Below are 24,535 nucleotides of genomic sequence, written 5' to 3'. Positions count from 1 at the left end.
GGGCTGCAGCATCATAGGGATCGATAGCGCCGGAGCTGGGAACGAGCGGCCGCGAAACCCCGGAATGGATCGGGAATCAGCTCCATGAGCAAGGACCAGGAATCGGCGCCATCATCTGCTGCCACTGCTCGCTCATTAGCGCTCGTCTGGAGTAGTCGGACGCTGTCGTGAACACGCCACAGTTCTTACACCACTGACAAAATGGGCTTTATTGGTTAGCAAATGAAAGAGAAATCACTTCCCGCAAAACAAAGCAGGTGTTGTCGGTGAATCAGAAAAAGACCCACACCTGCGGGATATGGCTGTCGATCAATGTGGACAATACCCCGGAGTGGAGTGCTGGCTGATTGAAATGTGTAAAATTGATTGTAAGAAAACACGCGAAAACAGAGAGAGAATAGGGGACTGAATTTTTTTATTAGGTTTCATCGTATTATACATGAAACATAAACAATATTGTTTTTAATTGTGTTTTAGCAAAGACATTGCGACATTGCATTTTTTTTTTCCCCGCCCTGTGCAATTCTGTGTACTGTAGGATGCTAGGCAATGTGATCTAATGCACGAGGACATGCTCCGTTGTAACTCCTGTAGCGTGTTTCCCTTCTGCCCCGAGCTCCGGTAACGTGCTGTAACGATGCTTCTTGCTCTCTGCCCAAAGCAAGCAAGGTGTTCTGCCCTCTCCTCGATGTGATGCACAGACTGTGCACACACAGGGAGAACCACAGGTGCCACTGCTCTGGCGTAACGAGCCAAGGCATGCGCATGTTCATTATGCATAATTCCTGAGCGCGCTTGTGCCTTGCCTATCAAAGACATCGGAGTGAGGACATAGTTTAGATGACATAACAAATGAGACACATCTAAAACCAACATCTTTCTCTCCTTCCTTTATTCTTGTATGGACATGTCTCTCTCTCTCTCTCTCTCTCTCTCTCTCTCTCTCTCTCTCTCTCACACACATGCACACACACAGATGAGGCAGGTGTAAGATATTGCTCATCATCAGTAAAATGGGCAGGTGTGTACCGAGGTGGATTCGAAGGGTGAGTGGGGACAGAAGGAACCCTGCTGTCCAATGAATGATCTAGATAGGTTTCCAAGGAGACAGAGGTCACAGAAATGGGCCTCTGACACAACAGACACACAAACCATGCACATACTTTAGGGGAGAAAACATTCTCTGCACTAGTGCTGTTTAAACTCTTTATTAGTAGTCTGGGTGTAACTATAAGCAGCTATTAAGAGGCCAAAAGCATTTGTGAACATTTCTGACCCCAGATCACCATCCATCAACCATGCTAAAATGATCCATTGGCTCTTATAATTTACATTTCCATATGCCAAGAAGACACAAAAGTAATGCTTTCAAAATGTTATAAATTTGATTGAAAACAGGTTGTAGTGCTTCTGTGTTTTACACTAGTACCTTGACAACAAAGGCTGTCCACCATCCACAGTGAAGAGATTGTGAACAGTAGAGACACAGGTATGGTCTAACTAGAAAGGAATGCCTTCCAAAAGACAGGGGAGACTGGGGAGGCTTCTCGGAGGAGACTTGTGAGGGAAAACGGCGCATGGGGCCTCTTTGAAGAACGAAAGCAGTCTTGACGCCTGGCATACTTCTGTAGCAGCCTCTATTAACAAACTCATTCATGGTCACATACATCAGCAGAAAGACAGAGGCAACGTGCTAATAAGCAAATAAAGATAGCGGATCTGGGAAAGCAAGGTACCGGAAGATATGAAGAGGGGCACCAGTTAATGACGCAGGTAAGAAGGCTTTGGGAGACATAGAAGATAGAGCCCAGTTCATTAACTAAAGGTGGAGGGTGAGATGTTTTCCAGACCATGAAAAGATGACCAGGCAGGAGAGCGTATAAGAAGCGACCCAGGAACCATTCCTGCCCTCAAGGACCTGAAATCATGGGGGTATCTGTTGCCCACCAAAGACCAACACTGCCTCAAGCTGCAAAAGCAGTGGCAGTGACATGAAATGTTAACCTCTCCTGACACCCCCCCCCCCCACCCTTAAGCTCAATTCATGATGAATTTGCTTCATTTTACCCTTGTATAAACACTAAGCTAATGCGTGATCCACATATAATTAACATGCACCAATCACGATAGGTCCAAAGCATAATAAGAGGAGTAGTCGTTCCATTATTGTATAAAGATGATTATTTGTCTGGCCTTTTGCACATAATTACATTTTTGCTTAATAGGTATTATAAGGGGGAGAAAACACTGCTCAAGCTGTAATATCCTTCTATTGAATAAATATGAAAAAATGCATGCAAATACAATAATGGCTAATTGCACTTAAAACTAATGTTAATATATCTGAAGCAGAAGTGTGCAAAATAAAAATTGAAAATACACAAATACACAAGAGAATCATATAACATTGTTCAAACTGACATGTATTGTTAGGATAAAACAAAATGAATAGACTTGTTCTTTCCTCATGAATTAACTGTGGTTTTGCCTTTGGAAAGGAAAACAAAATGGTCATTTCTATAATGAATAATTCCAGTCTTACAGTACAAAGACACTGTGCTGTGGGGATGTGTGTAATCATTAAAAAATTATTTTATCTTATTAAGTGTTTTAAATGCAATTTGTATCTGCTTGTACCCTCAGAGGTATGCTCAGGAGGCATTAAAAAGCATGTGTGTCCTGTTGTGTCCTGATTTTCATTTATTTAAAACACTTCAGACATGCATATCAAATCACCAGGACTAAATATATAATGCAGGTGGATAGGTTTATGATGAGTGAAGCGAGAGGTCTGGGCCCTCCGCAAAACCTTAATGGTGTGGTGCAGGTTATTTGACATCATATGCTGTGTATAATTACAGTAGGAAGGATGGGTAGGGCAGCAGGGCTGGACGACGCCCTGCTAAATCTGGCAGTACATTCTCTTTTGCTTCCCTTAACACACCACCCTGAAATCACCTTAATTAAGCGAAACACTGATGAATGGGGGAGCCTGACCCCTTTGAAGAGCGGGTGAGGCGGTGGGCTCATGGAGGATACTATGAGGTGAGCGGACTGGGCCATGTGTGAAACATTCACTAATGGTTTGGCACAGGATAGCTGACATCTTATCCTGGGTGTAATGCCAGGGTGTGCAAAGCAGTGTATGTTTGCTGATGAGCGACGCTATTGAGAATCAGTGAATTATAGATGTGAATTGTACACCCCGAAAGAAGAGTCTCCCAGCGGGGAGTCACTCGGGGCCAGTCACTGTGACACCCCCCTCCCCACATGCCATGGCCACCAGTGGGATTCCTACCCCCCCCCCCCCCCCGCCCCCCTTTAGTTATGACACTATCAATAACCACACTGGTTGCACTGCAGTCTTATGAGATTCATAAGAAAAGAGCTGTCTTCCTTTGAAGTAAAAAAATTAATTTTTGTCTGCTTTTAATTTTTTTTTAATTAATTTTTGTCTGTTACCATGAACGAAATATTACCTCTGCAGAATTTATTCTGTTAAAAATATTATGTGTAAATCAAGTCAAATTAGGGATATTTTGATTGGAAAGTAAAGCCTGCATTGAATTAAACAGTTACAGTTTTCTTTTTTATGAGTCATGTTAGTCCAGTGGTTAAAAAGCTCGTGTCTTTCTGTTTTTCTATCGTTTTTGGTGTGTCTTCTGTGTCACAGTAAGAATGAAGGTGTAATTAAGAACTATTTGTGAAAAAGAAACACTAAAATTGTGTAATGAGCCATCTTGTAACTGCAGACCTTATCACTTTAAGACCAACTAGAAATGGCAGGTGACTCCACATTCTACTAAACAGGGTTGGCAGCTCAGTAAGAACCATTCCCCCGGTCCGTTCTACTCTGTCAGCTACGGTCTGACAAATAAAGATAGATAGATAGATAGATAGATAGATAGATAGATAGATAGATAGATAGATAGATAGATAGATAGATAGATAGATAGATAGATAGATAGATAGATGAGTGTTAATAGATAGATAGATAGATAGATAGATAGATAGATAGATAGATAGATAGATAGATAGATAGATAGATAGATAGATAGATAGATAGATAGATGAGTGTTAATAGATAGATAGATAGATAGATAGATAGATAGATAGATAGATAGATAGATAGATAGATAGATAGATAGATAGATAGATGAGTGTTGATAGATAGATAGATAGATAGATAGATAGATAGATAGATAGATAGATAGATAGATAGATAGATAGATAGATAGATAGATGAGTGTTAATAAATAGATAGATAGATAGATAGATAGATAGATAGATAGATAGATAGATAGATAGATAGATAGATAGATAGATAGATAGATAGATAGATAGATAGATGAGTGTTTTGCAGCTGTGTGCTTCGCACGTGTTTTCTTCGTTACATGTAAATGACAGGCATTGAGATGATATTTTCATTTCTAAAAGTGATTCATGCGACCGTTGTAATATAGGAATCTAGCTGTATGATTATTGTTTATATCACATAGTACTCCAGTACCACAGAACTTCAGTTAACTACGCGAGGTAAAAACAGGAACTCATAAAGAGACTGATGGATCAAGCCAGCGTGTTAATGTGGTCATTTAGCACTGATCTGGTAAATGTGGGCAACCACCACTAATTCCAGCTCATCTTTTTAAAAATGCACGTTAGATTTGCTGGTGGTACCACTAAGGCTGGATAGAGGTTGGAAAATGTGTAGCTAATGTCGAAAATGTTGACCTGTGCTGCCGTTTGCTTGTGTATATGGCTCTCTTTACATTAAAACAGATTACTTTTTCAAACTTGTCAATCTTAAATGAAGTGTTTATTAACACTCTTAATTTCATTCACTCCTGCTACTGTTAAAGTATCTGCTACTGGCTGTATACACCTGTCTGATTTCATACACACACTGGCTAGCAGAGCACATCAGCTCCCGGTATATAATGTACCAAACCTGCCAGACGACCCACGGCTCTTCACATTGGAGGACATTTCAGTGTTCCTTTGATATTGATGGATACTTTACATTTCCATCCCTGACTAAATTGACACTAATAATTCCCATCAGCAAAGCGGAACGGACATTGTGGCGTCTGTCGTAAGTGAATTTGATGGCGGTATTCAGACCTTGGATTAGCTAGTTTCCATTAACAGTGTTGTGAGAAACTATGCTAATTGCCATGTTTTAGCTTTTGAGGGGTAATTTAAAAATGTATAAAATAAACTCGAACAAAACTCCAGTTTTTGTAATTCAGTAAATACTGTACAGGCATCATAACACCTAGTTTTTGAATAAAAGACACCTGGAATTCTCAATTTCGTATAGAAATTTTCTTATGAAGTTAAGTATAATCAGATCCACATAGACAAGCTCCTTTTTCTTAAATGCTGGTTAGGCTATGTCTGCCTTGAACATCAAACTGGACGAACAGCTGGATGAGTAATACTTCAAAACTGCAAACAAATTAGATTTCTTGTCAAAACAGGACCTCGAGGATCTCATCCCTACCTTTATTTCTAGTACAGCTGATTACTGCACTCGTCAGGAGTAAGTTCAGCTGATTTAAAATACAATCCATCCATCCATCCTTCAGCTGGAACTCAGGACAGAATACGGGGTTCACCGATCCAGGAGTAAAGGACATCTCCAGATGAGTCTAGCGTCTCTGTTTACTGGTAAAAATGGTGAAAATAAATAAAAATAAATGTTTGGGTTTTTTTAAAGTTTCATTTTATAAATATTTTAAAAGTAGGACTCCAGGACTCTAGCTTCAGTAGTTCAGGCAGGTGACTCTACAGAAGAACAATAAAACCAATCTCAATATAATACAATATAATAAAAAAGTGTCAACGTCAGTCTTGTGCATAGTTCAATGGCCGTTATATCAATCCGTTTAACAGTAAATATGAACATTATTTGACTTGGTCATTTTCTCTCCACAGGTGCTCTTCTTTGGCTTTCCCCTTACATTCGTATGGACATGTACGGGGATTGGAGATGCAGCTTTCACTGTTTAGGAACAAGGAGCTCAGGTAAGTCTACATCTTTGGTTCACTACATGTTGCATCAGATACGGCTACTGTCAGAAAAGCTTGAAAATGCATTGAAATTAGAAAAATAAATAAAGAAAAACTTAAAACTTGCCTTTGTAATTAAGCTTTTGTTAGTTTTAAGGCACAGGACACTGGTGAACTATTTTTCATATATATTTTATCTCTTATTCTTTATTTGACTTTATATACATATGCCTTGATTTTTCATTCATTTCAATTTAGCTTTATTTTTAAACATTTAATTAAAAAAATTTTAATGAAGATGAATTAAATTAGTCTCCATATTTATGCTTTTATTTGTAAAGTACCTTTAATTTGCCATGTGTATAAAATTATGAATTGAAAATGAATTACTTCCCAAATAAACATACCATATTGAAGCTGTAACAGCACCCAGGCTCTTTGCAGGCTCTCACTGTAACTGCTGTAGCTCTGTGAGAATTGTGTGTCTTTGAATATGAACTGCAAGTCCTGCAACCATACTTAAATAAGGTTTAGGTTAAGTTGCTTAAATGTTCTTTTTTAATTGCTCTGATATGGGCCTAACTGGATTTTGAATCGCTGTGGTGATTCAGTCAGGCATCAGGTAGAATTCTTTCATGTGGACATATGAGATTTCAGAGTAAAATATGCAAGTGAATTTCACTGAATTAAATAAAACCAGCTTCCAATTTCATGTTTTAACTTATTAGTACTGTAATTATGGTCTTAATTCTCACTGAATGTCCTGACAAGAAAATGTTCAACGATGACATGGACATATATGTACTTTGGGTAAGTACTAATTCTCTTGCTCTTGGACATCTGGTATTGGTGATAAGAGATGACACCAATTTCACTATAGATTCTTAAATTCCTGGAATGCATCACTGAGACCATAGTACTCTTATAAATGTAGAAATGTAAATGTAAATGTAGTACTGAATGCGATTTAACATGCTCATTTTGAATTTTGCTTTGCTAGCTTAACCAGTCACATGGTTTATTGAAAATTATAATTACACTCACTATGAAAGGTTTGAGCTGTCACTACAATGTAGCATCTTCTTAAACAAAGTTAAATATTAAATATAATATTGTATTATTACATAATATTAAATATAATGAAGGTAAGAGCTGGGTTAAATTAAATAAGCAACCAAAACCAATAAATGAGACAATATGCATGGAATAATAATTAGCATACATCAGTTTGAATTAAACTGCATAAGTCACCTCTCATTCATTTTTGTTATTAGTTTAATTAGGAAGCTATTGAAAATTGAAATTAATTAGGAAGCTATTTTGTAAAACAGGATCATTAGGATAATTTAAAACACTTGATCTTGTATGCAAATACACAACAAAATTATACATTTGTTAAAAAAGTAACATTTAGATAGGTATGCAGAGTACCACAAATTCATTTTGTGGTAACTCATTCATAAAAACATGTTTTTACTGCTCCCAAAAAGTAAAAATTGAAAAAAGGCGCCTGCATTATGGCATTATAACTACGGCATTGCTCCAACATAAGCTGCTCAAATTTATTAATACATCACTTAACTAGCTACATGTCTGCAGTGGTGTACAGTGCGTGGAGCAGGCATCCCTTCTGCATATGCCCGAAAAGGACTATACATACATACACATACACACACACACACACACACACACACACACACAGAAGGGGGATTTGGCCCACCATGCAGAATTACTGTGAACTTTTCATTGAAGGGTAGCCTTGGAAACAGCTTTTCAATTAGGTATGCCACAATGTCTGTCTCCCTTGTAGGTGCTATTAACCATTCGCTGTAGCACATTCAGACAGTGATGTTTTACTAATAATTTCACAGCCCCTTATTCATAATGCCAGGCTGCTATAGGCCATCCCATTGTGAAAATCACACATTTCATTGGTCAGATTTCCTGTCATTACTTGAATAGGCTTACATTACCAAACCCTTGAAAATATCACCAGAAGGGGCACATAGATGCGTACAATGCATCCTGCAGCCAAACTATTCAGCAGTTTTGATTAGTACCGTTCTCAGATAGCAATGCATCCTATGGAAACCAAGAATATGTAAAGTAGCCGACGTGAGTGGGTGATTTTTTAAATTTTATTTTTTATATTCATCTATTTTTTATGTTCATCTACTTTTTGTTAATCTTGTCTCTGCAAACCATTGCATGCCTCTCAAATTCCCAAGTCCTGATCCTGAAAATGATACATTGCATTAAATCATGCAGCAGGGGGCAGAGTTTACGCATAAATAACAAATAGAAACTGAAACATCCAAGCTGTTCTAGTCGTGTTTAACAGCTCCAGCTAAAACAACATGAACAAAGAAGAGTAACTTTAATATCAGACCATACCAATATAAAAAAATGTTATTTTATTAAATTGTTAAATTGCATTGTTATTGTGTAACACACAAACACACACACACACACACACACACCCCTACATCTGATATAAAGGTAACTGCAAGACCTTACAGATTATTCCAAAAGATTGATAATAGACCAAACTCTAAAAAAGGAAACCTTTTAAATGTTAAAAGATAAAATATTTACCAAACAAACACATTCGATGAGACATGTCAGCTATTGACACATCAATCAAGGGTAAGTATAACAGTGAACCTATTAGGTAAAAGAAGGGTATTCATGAGTGTATCTCTAGGAAAGATACTTACACTATGTTCATTTATAAAGTTAGAGTGCAGTCAAGTCAGAGAGAGGAACTTCCCCCCCAAATTTAAAATGCAGATTCCAGAAGAAAAAATGCAGACTAAAAATAGTTTTTTAAATGGTTCTTTTTTTTAATAAACATTACCTTTTGCATTTATTGCAATTGTAAAGCATCATGCACAAAATATAGGCCATACAAAAGCATGTTTACCTGCTACCTCAAATAAAAGGCAAAATTTTCTGCATGTTCATACGCAGATTAAAAAGAGTTCTTTATAAATATGGGTTTAGATGATGTCAGTGAATCCAAAGCAGGTTTTTCTTATATTCTGTGTAAACATGGCCTCAGCAAAAACACAGAATAAAATTAGTTCATGCTTCACAATAAGATTTCATAGGGCATGCACATGATCTGTAAATGATATGTACAAACATTCCAGAAGTGAAAGGAGATGGATATTACTTTTTAGGATTATGAAGTTTAGCATCATAAACAATTGTGAGCACAGACAGACAGACTAAGACAGACAAAAAAAAATAATTCCACAAATCCAAAAGTCCCAATATTCCGTGCCCGTAATCTCCTACAGACCTTGGCAACTCTAGTGGAAGAGTTGAAAGGGAGGGAGGGGGACTTGGTGTTTGGCACTAATCTGTGCGGTTGGCACTGTGCTGTGGTCTGCTATACAATGTTAAAAACCATAGAGAGGTACTGCTCATAGGAGACCTGGATCCAGCCATCCTGATCAGTGTCATATCGCCTGAACACATCAGTTAACCTCTGGAGAGTGAAAAAACAAACAAACAATCAGCTGTCAAAAGTTAGTATTCATTTGGCTTAGCTACTATGCCAAGTGACTGCTACAGATGGTAAGAAGTATGACTTATGGAAAGTAAGAAGTGTATCGTTGTTGTATGGAAATCCCATTCCTTCCAAGAAGCATTGCTCTAAACACTGCATGTTATTTACTAAAAACATCAAATGACAAATGGTCCTGCACCTATGTTGAGCAACTGAAATTCTTGTACCTATTGTAGCATATTGTTTATTGCACTTATCGTTGTCTAAGATAGAGATGCGTTTTGCACTTCTAGGCATTAGTATTAATCCCTGTATATCAATAGTATACCTGTTAAATTGGAATCTTGACCTCTAACAAACTGTACTGACTAGGATGTATTCTAATGAGTAATTGACAAAGTACTTGTGTCGCTCTGGATAACAGCATCTGCCAAATGCTGTAAATATACCCCTTTAAAAAGGCAAACCCTGAATCAATGAACCATGGAGGGCTGCATATGTTGTATTTGTATTTTACTTCTTTAAAGAAAACATCAGTGACGAGAGCCCTGTGTATTATGAGCTGGTTTTACCTGTAGTACGATGCAGCACTGTATGAAGTCATCGAAGGCCACCTGACCTTTTCTTTGTCGGTCAAACTTCTCTATCAGTGTGTTATAGAACTGATCTGAGAGACGATAACCTGGACAAGGAGAGGAACATGGACTTCAGGAGACAGGAATCCACATCAGTATATATTTACCAACGCTCAACAGCAAGTATGGCACTGTAACATAGGGCCAGCACGGAACATTTGGGCCTGTACAGGACATTCCGTCCAGTTGATTGATCCATCACTTATCCAATCAGGTCAGTTCTGCCTTGCAGTTGCAGCACTGTGACTGGTTGGAGGGTGAAACATCTTTGAATTTTTCAGTGCTTGTTCCAAGATTCTCTCCAATCTTATTGGATACTGCTGCTGTCACTATAGTGAAAGTGTAAAATGGGGACCACGTTCCACTACAAACACAACTATTCCAAGCATAAACAGTTTTCACAGGCAACATGCTGTCACTTTCCTGTGAAGGTTGTCACTTTCTTGTGAAGGCAGATAAACTGCCTTCATAGGCAAAATCAAATATAACAAAAACTCTTCATTTGTGTAACAAAACCAGTAAACATGTTGCCTGCATTACTGGGCTGTTAATAACACGTCAGCCAATGCAATCCAATGTCACAGCAGGATTTCTGAATTAGGGTAATAAATCAGCACATCATGTCAACAAACGGACACTAGCCTGGCAAAAAAATAAATACTTTTTTTTTTTCACAAACACACACACACACACACACACACACACTTTGAATGAAGCCAGTTGTCATTTGAGCAGTTTGTTATTGCACTCATATCTAAACTTCATTCCATCTTTTTATATATATATATATATATATATATATATATATATATATATATATATATATATATATATATATATATATATATATATATATAAATTTGTTTTTATTTATTAAAAAAACCACGCGCGCGCGCACACACACACACACACACACACACACACACACACACACACACACACACACACACACACGATCCAGATATATACCATATGGTCTGGCATATATATCCATCTATTAATGCTGCAGGAAGTAATTTCTTTCACCAATCTTTTGATTATAATTTTCAATCAATCAATATCACTTATGCTTTTCCTTGGATGTAATAACATGTCACTTATAAAATGGTGAAAATTTTCCTTTTATAAATCATATTAAAAATAAATTGCTTGTTTTTAATTAAATTTTAATATCTTTGTAAAATCACAGAAAATTGTACTTCCCAAACTTTTACTATGCACTCTATAGTGGTTTGTTACCAAGAGACAGTACAGTCAATAATCAGCTTTGTGTTATTAACCAATTATTTTTTGGTCAAATAAGAGACACATTCACATCCATTTGGCACTACAGTATTAGGTGAAAGGACACGGCATTAAACCTTAAATTAAAAAAAAAATTTTCTTTTTAAACTACAACTGCCTAGTAATACTAACAAAATGATGTGACTATCAAATGACAGTATCAGCTAACGGCCATCACCTCCTGTGTCATGATTACATCTGGCATCTTAACATAAGTGAATTACAGTGATTTTTTTCCCCTAGCCATTAAGATTGCTATCTGCTTAATCTATCCAGCCATAGAACTACTACATGTACCCGTTCAGCTGGGGTTACAGGACAGGACAGGAGAGTTTCAGTAACATCTTAGGTATGCATCATCAGAAAGAAATTCAGTTTTCTTTTTCTATTGTACATCACGCTATCCAATGCTGCAAATGTGTTCACTGTCTAGAATGTAATAAAGACAAAAAAAAAGTTCAATATAAACCACTCAATTCAAATTATTAATAATCTAAATTAAATTAAATTAAAATCAGCAGCAGCAACATCATACACCCAATACAGATATTCATCTTTGGTGCTTCAAAGATTGGACTCTCTGAATAGGGATGCATCAGGTTGTGTGCTTCCATTCATAGGATTTTGACACCATCACTGAGACTGGAATATTAAACTTAAGTCATGCTACGCTGTTCCCAGTGATTCAGCTGAAAGGGCATGATCTTTTCTAACCGAGAACTGCTCCGATTATGAAGGTTGATTAATGCTTCTAACATTAACATTATCAACATTATTAACAATAATGATGCAGTACTCTAGAGTGTCTACAGCTGATGCAATAATCTCCAATATCTAGAGTGCCTGACTTCCTAGAAGCACGAGTTTGAGCAATTCAATACGCTGCAGTAGGACTCCTTCTCTCAGGCTTCAGTGCTTGATAAACAACCTTCTGACCTCCGGCCCAGGTAAGTGACTTCATCTACTACCTCTGGCCCACCGCCACTGCTAATCAATAAGCCATCATCACTTTGCTCACCAAAGCCGGTGAGAGCCTGTTTCAGCTCATTCTTGTCAATGAATCCAGAGTTGTCACGGTCGTAGGTGCGGAAGATGCTCTGCCAATCGGTGATATACTTCCATACTCCAGCGAACTCGTTAAAGTTCACCCCGCCTTTGTTGTCTCTATCGAACATAGCTGGGGGAGAGAGAGAAGAGAAGAAAAAGATACAGACTCACTTTTTCAATGTTCACAACAAAAGAACAAATTCTGTGAAAGTACATCTGTGCTGGCCAATGATTCAGGTCATTTCAAAACTGTTAGTCTCCATTCTTTTGACTGCGTAGGCAAATGAGTCATTTTCTTGGCTAACTTGATACTTTCAACAAATAATGGAGGCAAAGGTGGTGCTCACATAAAATCTTGCACTTGTACTTACTTGTATTAGGAAACATTTGCATGGTGTTAGCTAGCATTAGTGCTGTACAACCCTTACACATCTCACAAAACGCAGTCTTGTGACTTAACTCCAGCAAAACTTGGCACTGCCTTGGAAGACATCAGCATCAGCTGTAGCTGCGGCTTTACCCATTAAACCACACGCTCAAGACAAAATAGCTGCCTAGTGTAAGGAAGGAAAATGACACTTCATTCAGTTCACTTGACTTGCCACAATGATATAAGCCTGCCCTTTTCAGTCAGATTTGCTTTAGTCCACAGGCATCACCTCATGACAGCCTTGTGAATGAGGGGCAGAAAAAAAATTCAAAAGTTACACCCAATAGACTCAATCTAGTCCAGGAACATCTCACCACAGACTTCAAATACTTTCAGAGTGTTCATTTTTGCCCTCAGCCATCATCTAAGGCCTAAGCACTTGTTCATCATAAGCAGGTGCTTCAGAGAAACTTGTTCACAAGGCATGTCCACTCTAGTGGAACTGAGGACAGTCAAGCAAATATGATTAGAAATAAGTGCAAGATTTCATGTCAACATGAGTTCAGTGTCTGGTTGTGTTGCTACACTGCCTTCTCTTCCATTTTTTGGAAGTAGCATCAAGGTTGCCATGAACAAGAGTCCATTTGCCCAAGGCGAGGAAGCCGAACTCCAGCATGTGACAGCTGGGTAGATCTATCAGTATCAGTGCACGCATGCTGTTATTTTCCATTCATTGTGGACACTAAATGAGAGCGGAAAGTCCTTTTCAGCAGCTTGGTACGGATCACACCCTGTGTGAGATGCAAAAAATAAATAAATAAATAAATAAAATTAAAAAAATAAAAAATATCACGAAACAATGTATAACAGCAGAAGAAATTTTATTTAAATTGAATTCAGGATTTCCTGAAATTGTTCTTGATACTGGTTTGGATAAGAGAACCTGGAACGTATTTTTTTTTTTATATCTGGCAAAAATAATTTAACAGCTATGGATGCATCTTCATAAAATACGGTAAAAATAAAATCTCTGCAGACAGCAAAAGGAGGTCTTTTCACGTAGTCAGAACTGAATGTTTTCTTATATGCTTCATCAGGTCTGATGCATTACCAGATTTGGCACTTTAGGATATTAGCAGTAAGCAGTTTATGAAATCTGGCAGGGTTATCATCTAACACAGCCAGACCCTCCACTTCTGCGGGGGAATTCACTTATGTCCTTATATATCCTTGTTCTGTGCTGCAGCAGGCCAACTGTTGTCACAGTAAAATATCAAGAGGTTTGTTGGAGAAACAGTTTTGTACTGAAACACCAATTCATTGTCACAGCACAGAAGACAAATACACTTACATATAATTGACCGAACTGTGACGGGATTGAACGGCGTCCATGTGCCTGTGAAAGCAGAGAAACAAGGGTTAGAGTTAGAATAAAAGAAGACGTCATGGGCTTGTGACCAGCATTGTGGCTGCTAGTTGCTGGTGTGTTGGGGGGGAGGTAAGGATTTTTCATACCTTATATATCATTTGCATATATTCGTTTCTATTAGCTGTCAAGCACCAAGGCTTGAAGGTATGAAGCTAGTCTGCAATTAAAGAGAAGTTACAGTTTGATCATGTCAGCTCTTTCAAAAGGTTCAGTAGTCAAGCTTTGAAAATGTTTAAAATGCACTTTTTAAAAAGTCTGTCTGCCTCCCCATTCTTGACATATGTCACGTGACTCTAAAATTCCTAAAGCTACCCAATTACTAAAGTGCAAAATGACCCATCTAATCAGTATAGCAAGAAAGCAGCAGAGTAGCTTGTTATCTAGGGAGTCTTAAGGAACCAGTGCCACCGTAAAGACACCTCGTCATAAGAGATTTCCTTAAATAGGATACATCTTTTTATGAAGGTTAGGTCATTGCTGTAAGAAACAACTATTTGATAATTGATTACTCAGTTCACTTTTGTTTCAGCTAATTGATTAGCCTGAGAAAGGAAAGTTTGGCACAAAAGATAAGTATAACAAAAAAAAAAAAAAACACCCTATATTCTTATTCACATTTTCACACAAAAAGAACATTTATCAACAAGAGCAACACAACAGATCTGCAGATCTCAGAAATGTTATTTTACACAGTGTGCTCAGTGTGAAATGTATAGGAACAATAAAAGTAACACCACACACAATAAAGAATTCAAGCACTCTTTTGTATATAGGTCGCCCAGTTGTCTAGTGGCAAAACCAAGCTTGCCTAATTTGTTATAAGTAGCTAAATTGGTTAGCATCATAGTTTGCTTAAAGTGCTCTTCTGCAAAAAAGTAACAGTTGAGGAGCCAATTAAATTTTGCTTCCATTGCAAATCTGAAAAGTCCCACAAAAGTCCCACCATGTGTGTGAAAGAGAAACAAAAGAGACCGCGCAAGAGAGACCAAAGCTAAGTGATGAACCAAGAACATTGGTGCTTCAGGAGCTCATCATGGAAGGGTTGCTTTATCCACTAGCTGTACTGAAGGTGACATAATGAAAGCAGACAAGGTGCAAAATAAGTCCCCCCGTGTTGTCTGCTGAGTCATAGCTCTTGCCATGAGCAAGGCAGCCTCTGCAGGGGTGATGAACTACATTTGAAGTCATTCCACCAGAGGCTGGAAACTCTGTGCAGGGTGACACCGGGACCAGGACTCAGGAAATGTGTCACGGGGACACTAGCACAGGGACAGACCACAGGAAATGTGTCACGGGAATAGCGGCACAGGGACCACAGAAAAAATGTGACGCGTGGACACCGGGTGATAAAGACATGAAAAGGGAAGAACAAACAAGCACAGGAAAAGCACTGGAGCACCAAAGAGGGCGAAGAATGAAGAGAGAGGGCGTGAGAATGCAAAGAATGAAAAGAGAAGGAGTAGAAAGACAGTAAGAGGAACAAAGCAAGAGGCTACGTGACCTACTGTACAAGGTCTGAGGATTTATAGTCTCACCTTCAAGGACATCCTAACTACCTGGGGTCGTGCGGCATGATGAATGTGTGTCACGTGGGCTGCCGACAACCATAGCAATACTGTAGTGTGAGTGAGTGAGTGCATTTGTGAATGTGTGTGGGGGCTCCTGGGCTGGCTAATGGGGGGGGGGGGGGGGGGTGTCTCAAAGTCCCTACGGCACAAAGCCTCTTCTGTGCAGTGCATACTGGCCGTTCTCACGGCACTGCTCACTGAGATGGGGCCCGGACACACCCACCAACCAAAGTGATTGGCAGCGAGTCAGAGACAGGGCCGACAGCACACCAGCCAACATAAGGCCCCCATTATTGGCATATTACATATGCACACACACAAACACACAGCTTATTAAATACATATCATCTACAGCTGTAGCTCACAGTCAAGACCTAATAAGCACAAATACATAATTACATACATGTTTAGACATGTGCTAGGGATACGCAGCAAATTGCTGCACTGCTATAAACTGGAGGAGCTTCTTGGCAAGCATCATATTAAATAAATAAATACATTAATTAATTAATTAATTAGAAAAGGTAAAAAGCTTTATAAACAATTCACACACCTGATACACACCTCAAAAAAATGACAAAATCTAACTAGGAGGTATATCTGCCATGAGCACCTTTATGAGTACTGCTGAGGGGAACATCAGTGCCTACTGCTCTACAACATGAAGCTGGCAGCTAGAGCACCTTTTCCCCTCCCTTCCATGTTTTAAAATTTATGACTCTCCCATCACAGGGATAAAAGCACAAAGCAATACGAGTCAGTAGGGAAACCAATTTGCTTCTAAAGGGTTTTTGGCAGGATAAATGAGAACTTGGAGTTTTCCATTGCCTTGTTACTGCTAGGCTGTGTCCGGTTAAATAATTATTCTGGAAATACATCCAGGCAAGGAGCAGCAGTCTTAATAAAAATAAATAAATAAATAAAAAATTAAAAAAAAAAAAGGTCAAGAGCAGCTGAAATGAGGAGTACAAAAACAGAGATGCTGAGTGTTTTAAGTGCTTTTAATGAAACGCTGCGGAATGCAAGCAGGTGGTTCTCTCAGGTCAGGATGACACCAGCCACAGGGTGAAGGATAGCTCAATATCGGGTTGGACTGCCATTGTACAATGGTTATGGTGTCAGGAGTGGGCAAAATAACACACTCAGGCCAGCTAAGGGATGATGTTCCATACACCACGGAGAAACTTTCCTAGTATAATTTCATCCTCAGTGAGGGCAATGGTCATAGCGTGTATGGATGCATGCATTTCTTCAAAACTGTTATGTGCAACTTTAGATTAGAACAGCTGTACTCCATGATACATTATTCATCATACTTTAATCTGAAGCGAGTAACTATGAATTTATGTACATTTGTAGCACCTCTATGTGGTCATGGATGCTTTTGAGCTAAATATAAGTATAAATGCAACACAAGCCAAATTTCTCAACTACTCCATCAATCAACAAAACACTCTCTCCATCACCAACAAAAAGAAAGATTTTAAAACAAGTGGTAAACCTGCTCAAGAAAAAATGAGAAAGAAGATGGTTGTGGATCACACACACACACACACACACACACACACACACACACACACACACAAAGTTTCCAAGGTCCTCAGTTGATGGCCATATCTTGATGTCACCAAGCCTCTGGCATCTCCAAGCCTGCCAAACGGAAAGCAACTACTCCCGTTAGACCATAAAGCTTAGTGTCTGGAGTTTGTAAATTTGGCAAACTCCAGACACTTACCTTTATGATACGACGGTCAGTGAGACCAAAATAGCTTTCTGGTCACAAATACCAGCCACACCAGAGGTGGGTTTGGCAAATGTAGGAATTAGTCATGCAGAAAGAATCATCCTGCGTAGTGTGTTGTTGCCCTTTTATTTCCAAAAGCTCGTCGACCCATGTCAAAATGTATGGCGTCATGGACAATAGATCCAGTATATATTTACTAAAATATGGCTGCCTTCGGATTAGAATGATAGCAGTGACCTAAATTTAGTCTCAAAGCATCCTTCCAAAATCAAATCAAATGGGAATATTCTGCATCAAGGAATAGTTCCACCTCATTAAATATAATCATTATTATATAATTATTATTATATAAATCACTAATTATCTCCAACATCTTACAGTGCTTAGCACAGGAAACAATTGTTAAAACAATAAAAAGTTCATGTTACTATTAAGAACTTAACTGTTTAGAAAAAGTAAGGAATTTTCCAAGTGCATTGCTCTTCACATTTGAGGCTTTCAGTGACCTAGCTCTGAAATAACTTCCTGATCTCCTGAAGCATCAACATGGTCACTCCTTTCTTCTAAAGCAGCCATATTTCTATTTCCCAGCATAACTTGTGCAGCTCGGCTGGAAGATGCTCCTCTTATGAAGCTCCTAAACTCTGCAAATGTGTTACAGAAACTATTTGAAGTGGAATCTCTGTTTTCTTAAATCCACATTAAAAGACTTACTTGCTTAGTGGGACCTACCTGTATTTTGGAGGCTCCAGGGATTAAAAATCTAAATTTTGGATACCTTAAGCACAAACTGTGAGGACCAGGGGGCTTCGGCCTCTCTGAGGGGTGAGCAAGAGCAGAGGGGTAGCAGACAAGCTGAACAGAGACAGACACGGGCACTTATCACCTCCTGGCTCTTAGCAAGCCACTCAAGGCACATGCTACAGACACACCCCATACCACACGACACACACACACCCTGCACGGAGCCATTTCACCACACCCACGCAGGCCGTCGAAGCACAGCCAGCGTTACTTTATTGTGATACAGTACAACACCTCCACGTCATCTCGTGACAGTGTATTCCCATGTTGCAGTGCAGACCAGGGTCAGGGTCACAGGACCGTTCCAGCTTAGAGATGATTCATTTATTAAAAGATCCCGGGAGTGCGATACCAGGCCCTGAAATCGAAGCTAGAACTGCAGCTCAAGGATAAGAGCTGCACACCAGGCGAGGATATTCTTCTCCATGCTGACCACCACCGACCAGCCTTAACAATAAACACTTCCAAAAGTTTGACTTTAAGCATTAATTCATCCAAAATTACCCCACTTTGGCCATGTTTCATTATGAGTTATGCCCTGGCCCTGACGCAGCTAAAAGCTAAAAGCTTACACAAGACCCCTCTATGCATTTCAACAGGCTCATTTTCACAACGGAGTGATGTTGACACAATGCAAAAGCACCGACCCGCAAGGTAAAGCTTCAGAGCCAAACATATCTATATGGAAGGGACACAAATCTCTCACAAATCTCACAAATCAAAATGAACACCGCATCCCTTTTAAAACCTTGGTCAGAAGCCAGGGATATTGCTGCACAACACGTAGGCCTAGATTTTGAGGTCATTGTGAAACAGGAAAACAGGCATTTCACAGGTTCAGGGTAAACTTCAACTGTTATTAGTATTCACATACAAAATGCCAGTATTTTTCTGTATGTTCAAATGTTATAGATTAAAGAAAAATAAGAAGCAAAAGTATGACTTATGTTGTAGGTATTGCACATACATCCCTGATCATTTGAAAATCATTCCACTCTGTGTACTTCTGGGTCGCACATTCCCTAACCATCCAGACAGAATTATTACGCTAGTTCAACACTTATGGAGTTCTTTACATCAAGTAAACACTAGCTTTGGTTGAAACTGTGTAAAAACTAATAGAAGGGAATATACAAAAAAAAGTCATACCATTTGATAAAGCTTGCTGAAGTTCTGTGTCTGATATTGCTCCACTTCGGTCTTTGTCCACCCTAAGAAGGAAAGAGAATTGCAATATTAGTTTACTAGTCAATATAATTACATTCATCTGTTGAAATGTGTCACACACAAAACACTGCAAGAATCTAAATCAAACAAGAGCTACCGAGTTCCAGTGTCTTCACAGCAACTTGAAAAGCTAGCATGCTCAAACATTTTGTGTTTTATTAACCAGACAAGGGGCCCCATTTGCAGGGGTGGGGGGTGGGGTGTACAAATGCAACCAAGTGCAGTGCTAAGACATGGACAGTGCACTTTTGTAACTTCATGCTTTGTGCACTGTGAAGTGCTGAGGATTGGGACTGAGAAGTAGCCTGTGTGTCTGAGGTAGAGCTGAGGTACTGACGCCGCTGCTTGGGCCACAGACTTCCTCTGCTCCTGCTCCTAACACACTCTGGCTAGGTCGTCAAGAGCCCTGCAATTCCAAATTACCTGGTTCGGGTGAGGAGCTGGAAAAGACACTTGGACTGGATAAGGATGCATGAAAACCGGTTTGAAACCCTGAGGCTCAGCAAAGTGAGGCGCTTCTAGTTTGTACAAGTATGCACGTGAATGCTCGTGACACTGACGAACATAATTAGGATTAGGATATTAATTACAATGGCTGCGATTACGAATAGGCACAGTGTAGAAAAGGACAGGACTGTGGAACTAAGACAGGTGGAGGTCTGAAAAAATGTGCTACGAGGAGTGTGTACGAAAACTAGCACAGACACCATGCATAGCAGTAATTTTCTGTTACTGCACTGCACACACTCGATGTGCCCACCAATGTTTGGTGTGTGTATACACTTTGCTGCAACATAACGGGGAAAACACTAAAGTGGTTCCAAATATTTACTCACATCGGGCTTGTACCTGCAAGTCTGTCTTCTTAGTGAACCCCTCCTGGGGTTACATTGATTTTTGTTATGCGTAGTTGTATTATATACTGTAGTCAGGAGAGGGTGTCCAAAAGATATGTCCTGTTTTCACACAGGCACAATAATAAATGATATGTGAAAGGGTTGGTTGAAGTGCAATGTAGTTAGTAATGTTTGGTGATTCATAAGTTACTCATCAATCGATCACACTGCTTGTCTTGTAGCTTTTAAACATCTGTATTATACACAACACTTAACCTTGCACTTTTCTAATGAAAATAGGGCCCGATGGCTTATAGAACAGTTAAACATTTATAAAAATATAAATAGTATATATATATATATATATATATATATTCCAACTCTAATGTTTCCCAGGACCCAAACCAACCATAGCTTCAGTGAGCACATTTAAAGACTGAACCTGAGCTGAAACAACATCAATTCTGAAAATATCCTAGGTATTATGTTGAAAATCACTTGGGTTTTTTTTAATCTTCAGATGTGATCACTTGTATTGTAATACCAGATGTATAGGTGCCATAGTTGTGAAAAAACAAAAAACCTCCATTCTCCAGTGAGTCACACATTCCCTAGCAACCAAACATGCCCAGCCCAGAACACCAGCTCCAGTATTGAAATGGGAAAAAAAAGGCTTGGGAAAACCCCACAGAAAAACAGACAGCTGAACACAGCCAAGCTTCATACTAAAAACTTTGGTTCAACCAAGAGGGAATGAATGGGACACACTGTAGGTTTGTTTGTCCTAGTTCCTACTATGTGCAGTCTGTCCACAGAGTCACAGATCTGTGAACATATGACTCCCATTCACATATGCCTAATCCAATGAAAACTTCTCAAGGACATTTGAATCACTCAGTTACTATGTTAACAGAGGAGGAATGTGCCAGATTGAGGCTCTCTTCTTGCCTGGATTTGAGGCAGAACTTTGTGTTGCAAAAAGACTAGCTACGAAGACATTACAAAATGAAAGTGCTTTCTTTCTAGGTGAGACTATCTTTGTGTATAGGCTCTTCCCCTTCCCATTTCCCTTAACCCGGGATAAACATTCACAACCTACACACCATGTCATATGTTGCATTATGGAGTGCAACAATCGGTCTGTGGCTTGCCAATGTGATCATTTTTCCACCATTTCTGCTCCATTAGCTCAATGTACCAACCGCAGCTGTGAAGAATGACTCATAACAGCAGTTTGAAAAGTAAAACCATACATAATGACTTAACTCAAAATAAACTGTTATAGAGGGGCTCTAAAGTAATTTATATAGACCTATATAAAACATCAGGAAAACATTAGGCATTCAATCACTCAAAGCAATAAAATTTTAATTCTACATTGCTTTTAATAATTAAATTCCTCATAGGAAGGGAAACATGGAGAACACATTCTCAAGAATGTTTCATGACAGTTTGTCAAAAGAGAGCTAGAGAAAGTAGAGTTATAAACCTTTGATATCTCTAAAGTCAGCCCACATGAACAAGGTCAAAACATTACTGGCTTTCTACATCGTCGCTGTAGGAATCTCAATGCAGATGCACGACTTTCACATGAATAGTTAGTTAGCTAAGCTACGTGAGAAGACATTTAGTTTAATGTTGTATATAATTAAATTTTGATATTTAATGCGAGAAAGCAGCAGTCAACCCAATGTGATCATTTTTCCACCATTTCTGCTCCATTAGCTCAATGTACCAACCGCAGCTGTGAAGAATGACTCATAACAGCAGTTTGAAAAGTAAAACCATACATAATGACTTAACTCAAAATAAACTGTTATAGAGGGGCTCTAAAGTAATTTATATAGACCTATATAAAACATCAGGAAAACATTAGGCATTCAATCACTCAAAGCAATAAAATTTTAATTCTACATTGCTTTTAATAATTAAATTCCTCATAGGAAGGGAAACATGGAGAACACATTCTCAAGAATGTTTCATGACAGTTTGTCAAAAGAGAGCTAGAGAAAGTAGAGTTATAAACCTTTGATATCTCTAAAGTCAGCCCACATGAACAAGGTCAAAACATTACTGGCTTTCTACATCGTCGCTGTAGGAATCTCAATGCAGATGCACGACTTTCACATGAATAGTTAGTTAGCTAAGCTACGTGAGAAGACATTTAGTTTAATGTTGTATATAATTAAATTTTGATATTTAATGCGAGAAAGCAGCAGTCAACCCTCTGCAGTATTACATAATTCATTACTACAAGAGGTAACTTGTTAACTAAAGCTAGCGAGTTAAGCACCAACCCTGGATCACTGAGGTGCTTTTTATACTGGAGGTAAACTGAACTGTAATTACAATTTTTCAACGACACAGACACAGAGACACAGAGACACAGAGACACAGAGACACACACACACACACACACACACACACACACACACACACACACACACACACACACACACACACACACTTTGAACGATGCTGTGAGCACCCAGTCCACCGAACCCAGCCTAACGTACTAGCACAGGAAACGTCGTCAAAAAAACAACAGCTTCGTGAACTCGCTGAAAAAAACACATTTCGCCTAGCTGACACAAAATAAAACATCACAGACACGTAGCTTACTTTACCGAGTCATACAACACGGGGTCAAAGTTTGGTGAGGTATTTCGACGCGTCTATCACTAATCTGATTAGATCCGTTAGCTTCGCCTGGCGCTGCGGTAAGGCCACACAGACGAGGTCGCCTTCCGTGTGTCTAATGCGGGAGTCTTACCTCTGAAATATATTCCACAAAAAACCTTGATCCGGCGGCGCGCTGTTATAGTGGGGAGGTCTGTACTGGCTGTGATATGCCATTTCCACTCGTGATCGTGCCTAAAAAAAAAAAATAATGCTAAGCGCACAAAGCGTGATCTTTTAACTTGCTTTCCTATCTGTGTGACATTCTTCACGCAGGGGCGTGGCGTGAACAGAAACTCGCCACTTATGTAAAAAAAAAAAAACACAAAATCACGGACGTCATGAGCCCGCCTGCTGTAACCTCGCCTCCCATAAACCCCGCCTCATATAACCCCGCCTCCTACAATCCCGCCTCCTATAACGCCACCGGGGGGGGGGGGGTACTTTACTTGAGTTTTGATTGGCTCGCTGCTTGCCATCGTGTAAGATTTGTGCTAATGGGGTGGAGCTATAGCCATGACTGAGGGAAAATGTCTCCAGAGATGTACCCTTTTGCACAACGTCTTGTCTTTTTACACAACGTGCAAAAGACAATTCAAATCCTAACAACAAAAGACAAAGACAATGAAATCTTAACAACTAAAGCCTAAAAAGATTTAAAAAAACCCCAAAACATTCTGTCTTAACATTGCTATAGTATAGTTGTAACGTCTTTATTATTTAACATAGGTGAACAAGCCAGACTGAGTGTACCAGTACTTATCCGAAAATAATAATCATTTTAAACTAAAATTATTCGGTAATATATTAAAAAAAACATGCTGAAGACCTTGTCAGAACAAGACAGTTCTGAGGGACAGTAGATCGGTCTGATTGGTTATAACACAATTTGACATGTTCATCTGGTTGTGGGTTGGATGAACAGATGTGGACTCTCAGTGTCTGTTTCAGATTTTAACGGGAAATTGCATTTATCTGATCTTTTTACCAACTAATAGAAATACCTTTTGTAACTGCATAATTAAGTGGTAATCAGATTTAGTAATATATCAGGGTTTTTTAACATAGTTTTTTTTAACAATTGCTACACTTTGAGATAGAAATCTGGCTATCTAGTCAACAAATTAGCTAAAATGTTTTACTATCCTAACGTTCTTTACCGTCATGCCGGTTGTTTCTCCACAATCTGGTAAGACTTGTGTGTCTGAAGTAACAAAGACGTGATGGCTAGGATAACAGTAGCATATATATGCAATTTTATTTTATTTTATTTTTTCCCTTCATGAGTATCTGTAAATCTGTAGATGAAAGAAGGAATGTCTATCTTTACTGTGAACACTGACAGGTTGGCTGCCACTAAAGGCATCAGGATAACTAGAAGGG

The 24,535-nt window shown here is 38.9% G+C and overlaps 1 protein-coding gene across 1 annotated transcript; it reads right to left on the bottom strand.

Moving 5' to 3' along the window:
* Window positions 1-8,834: 8,834 nt before the first annotated feature.
* On the bottom strand, window positions 8,835-23,483 carry pdcd6 (programmed cell death 6). Its single transcript, XM_027007253.3, has 6 exons — window positions 23,247-23,483; window positions 19,560-19,621; window positions 14,217-14,261; window positions 12,467-12,625; window positions 10,102-10,211; window positions 8,835-9,508 (listed from the first exon to the last, which is right to left on the bottom strand). The coding sequence occupies exons 1-6, from the start codon at window positions 23,327-23,329 to the stop codon at window positions 9,410-9,412; spliced, it is 558 nt and encodes a 185-aa protein (XP_026863054.2). The 5' UTR covers window positions 23,330-23,483; the 3' UTR covers window positions 8,835-9,409.
* Between the last annotated feature and the right edge of the window lie 1,052 nt (window positions 23,484-24,535).

Source organism: Electrophorus electricus, chromosome 14 (assembly GCF_041902795.1).
Source record: "Electrophorus electricus isolate QZ-2024a chromosome 14, ASM4190279v1, whole genome shotgun sequence".
Classification (NCBI taxonomy): domain Eukaryota; kingdom Metazoa; phylum Chordata; class Actinopteri; order Gymnotiformes; family Gymnotidae; genus Electrophorus; species Electrophorus electricus.
The sequence above is the reverse complement of the archived record's forward strand: the minus strand, read 5'-3'. Positions and strand labels throughout refer to the sequence as shown.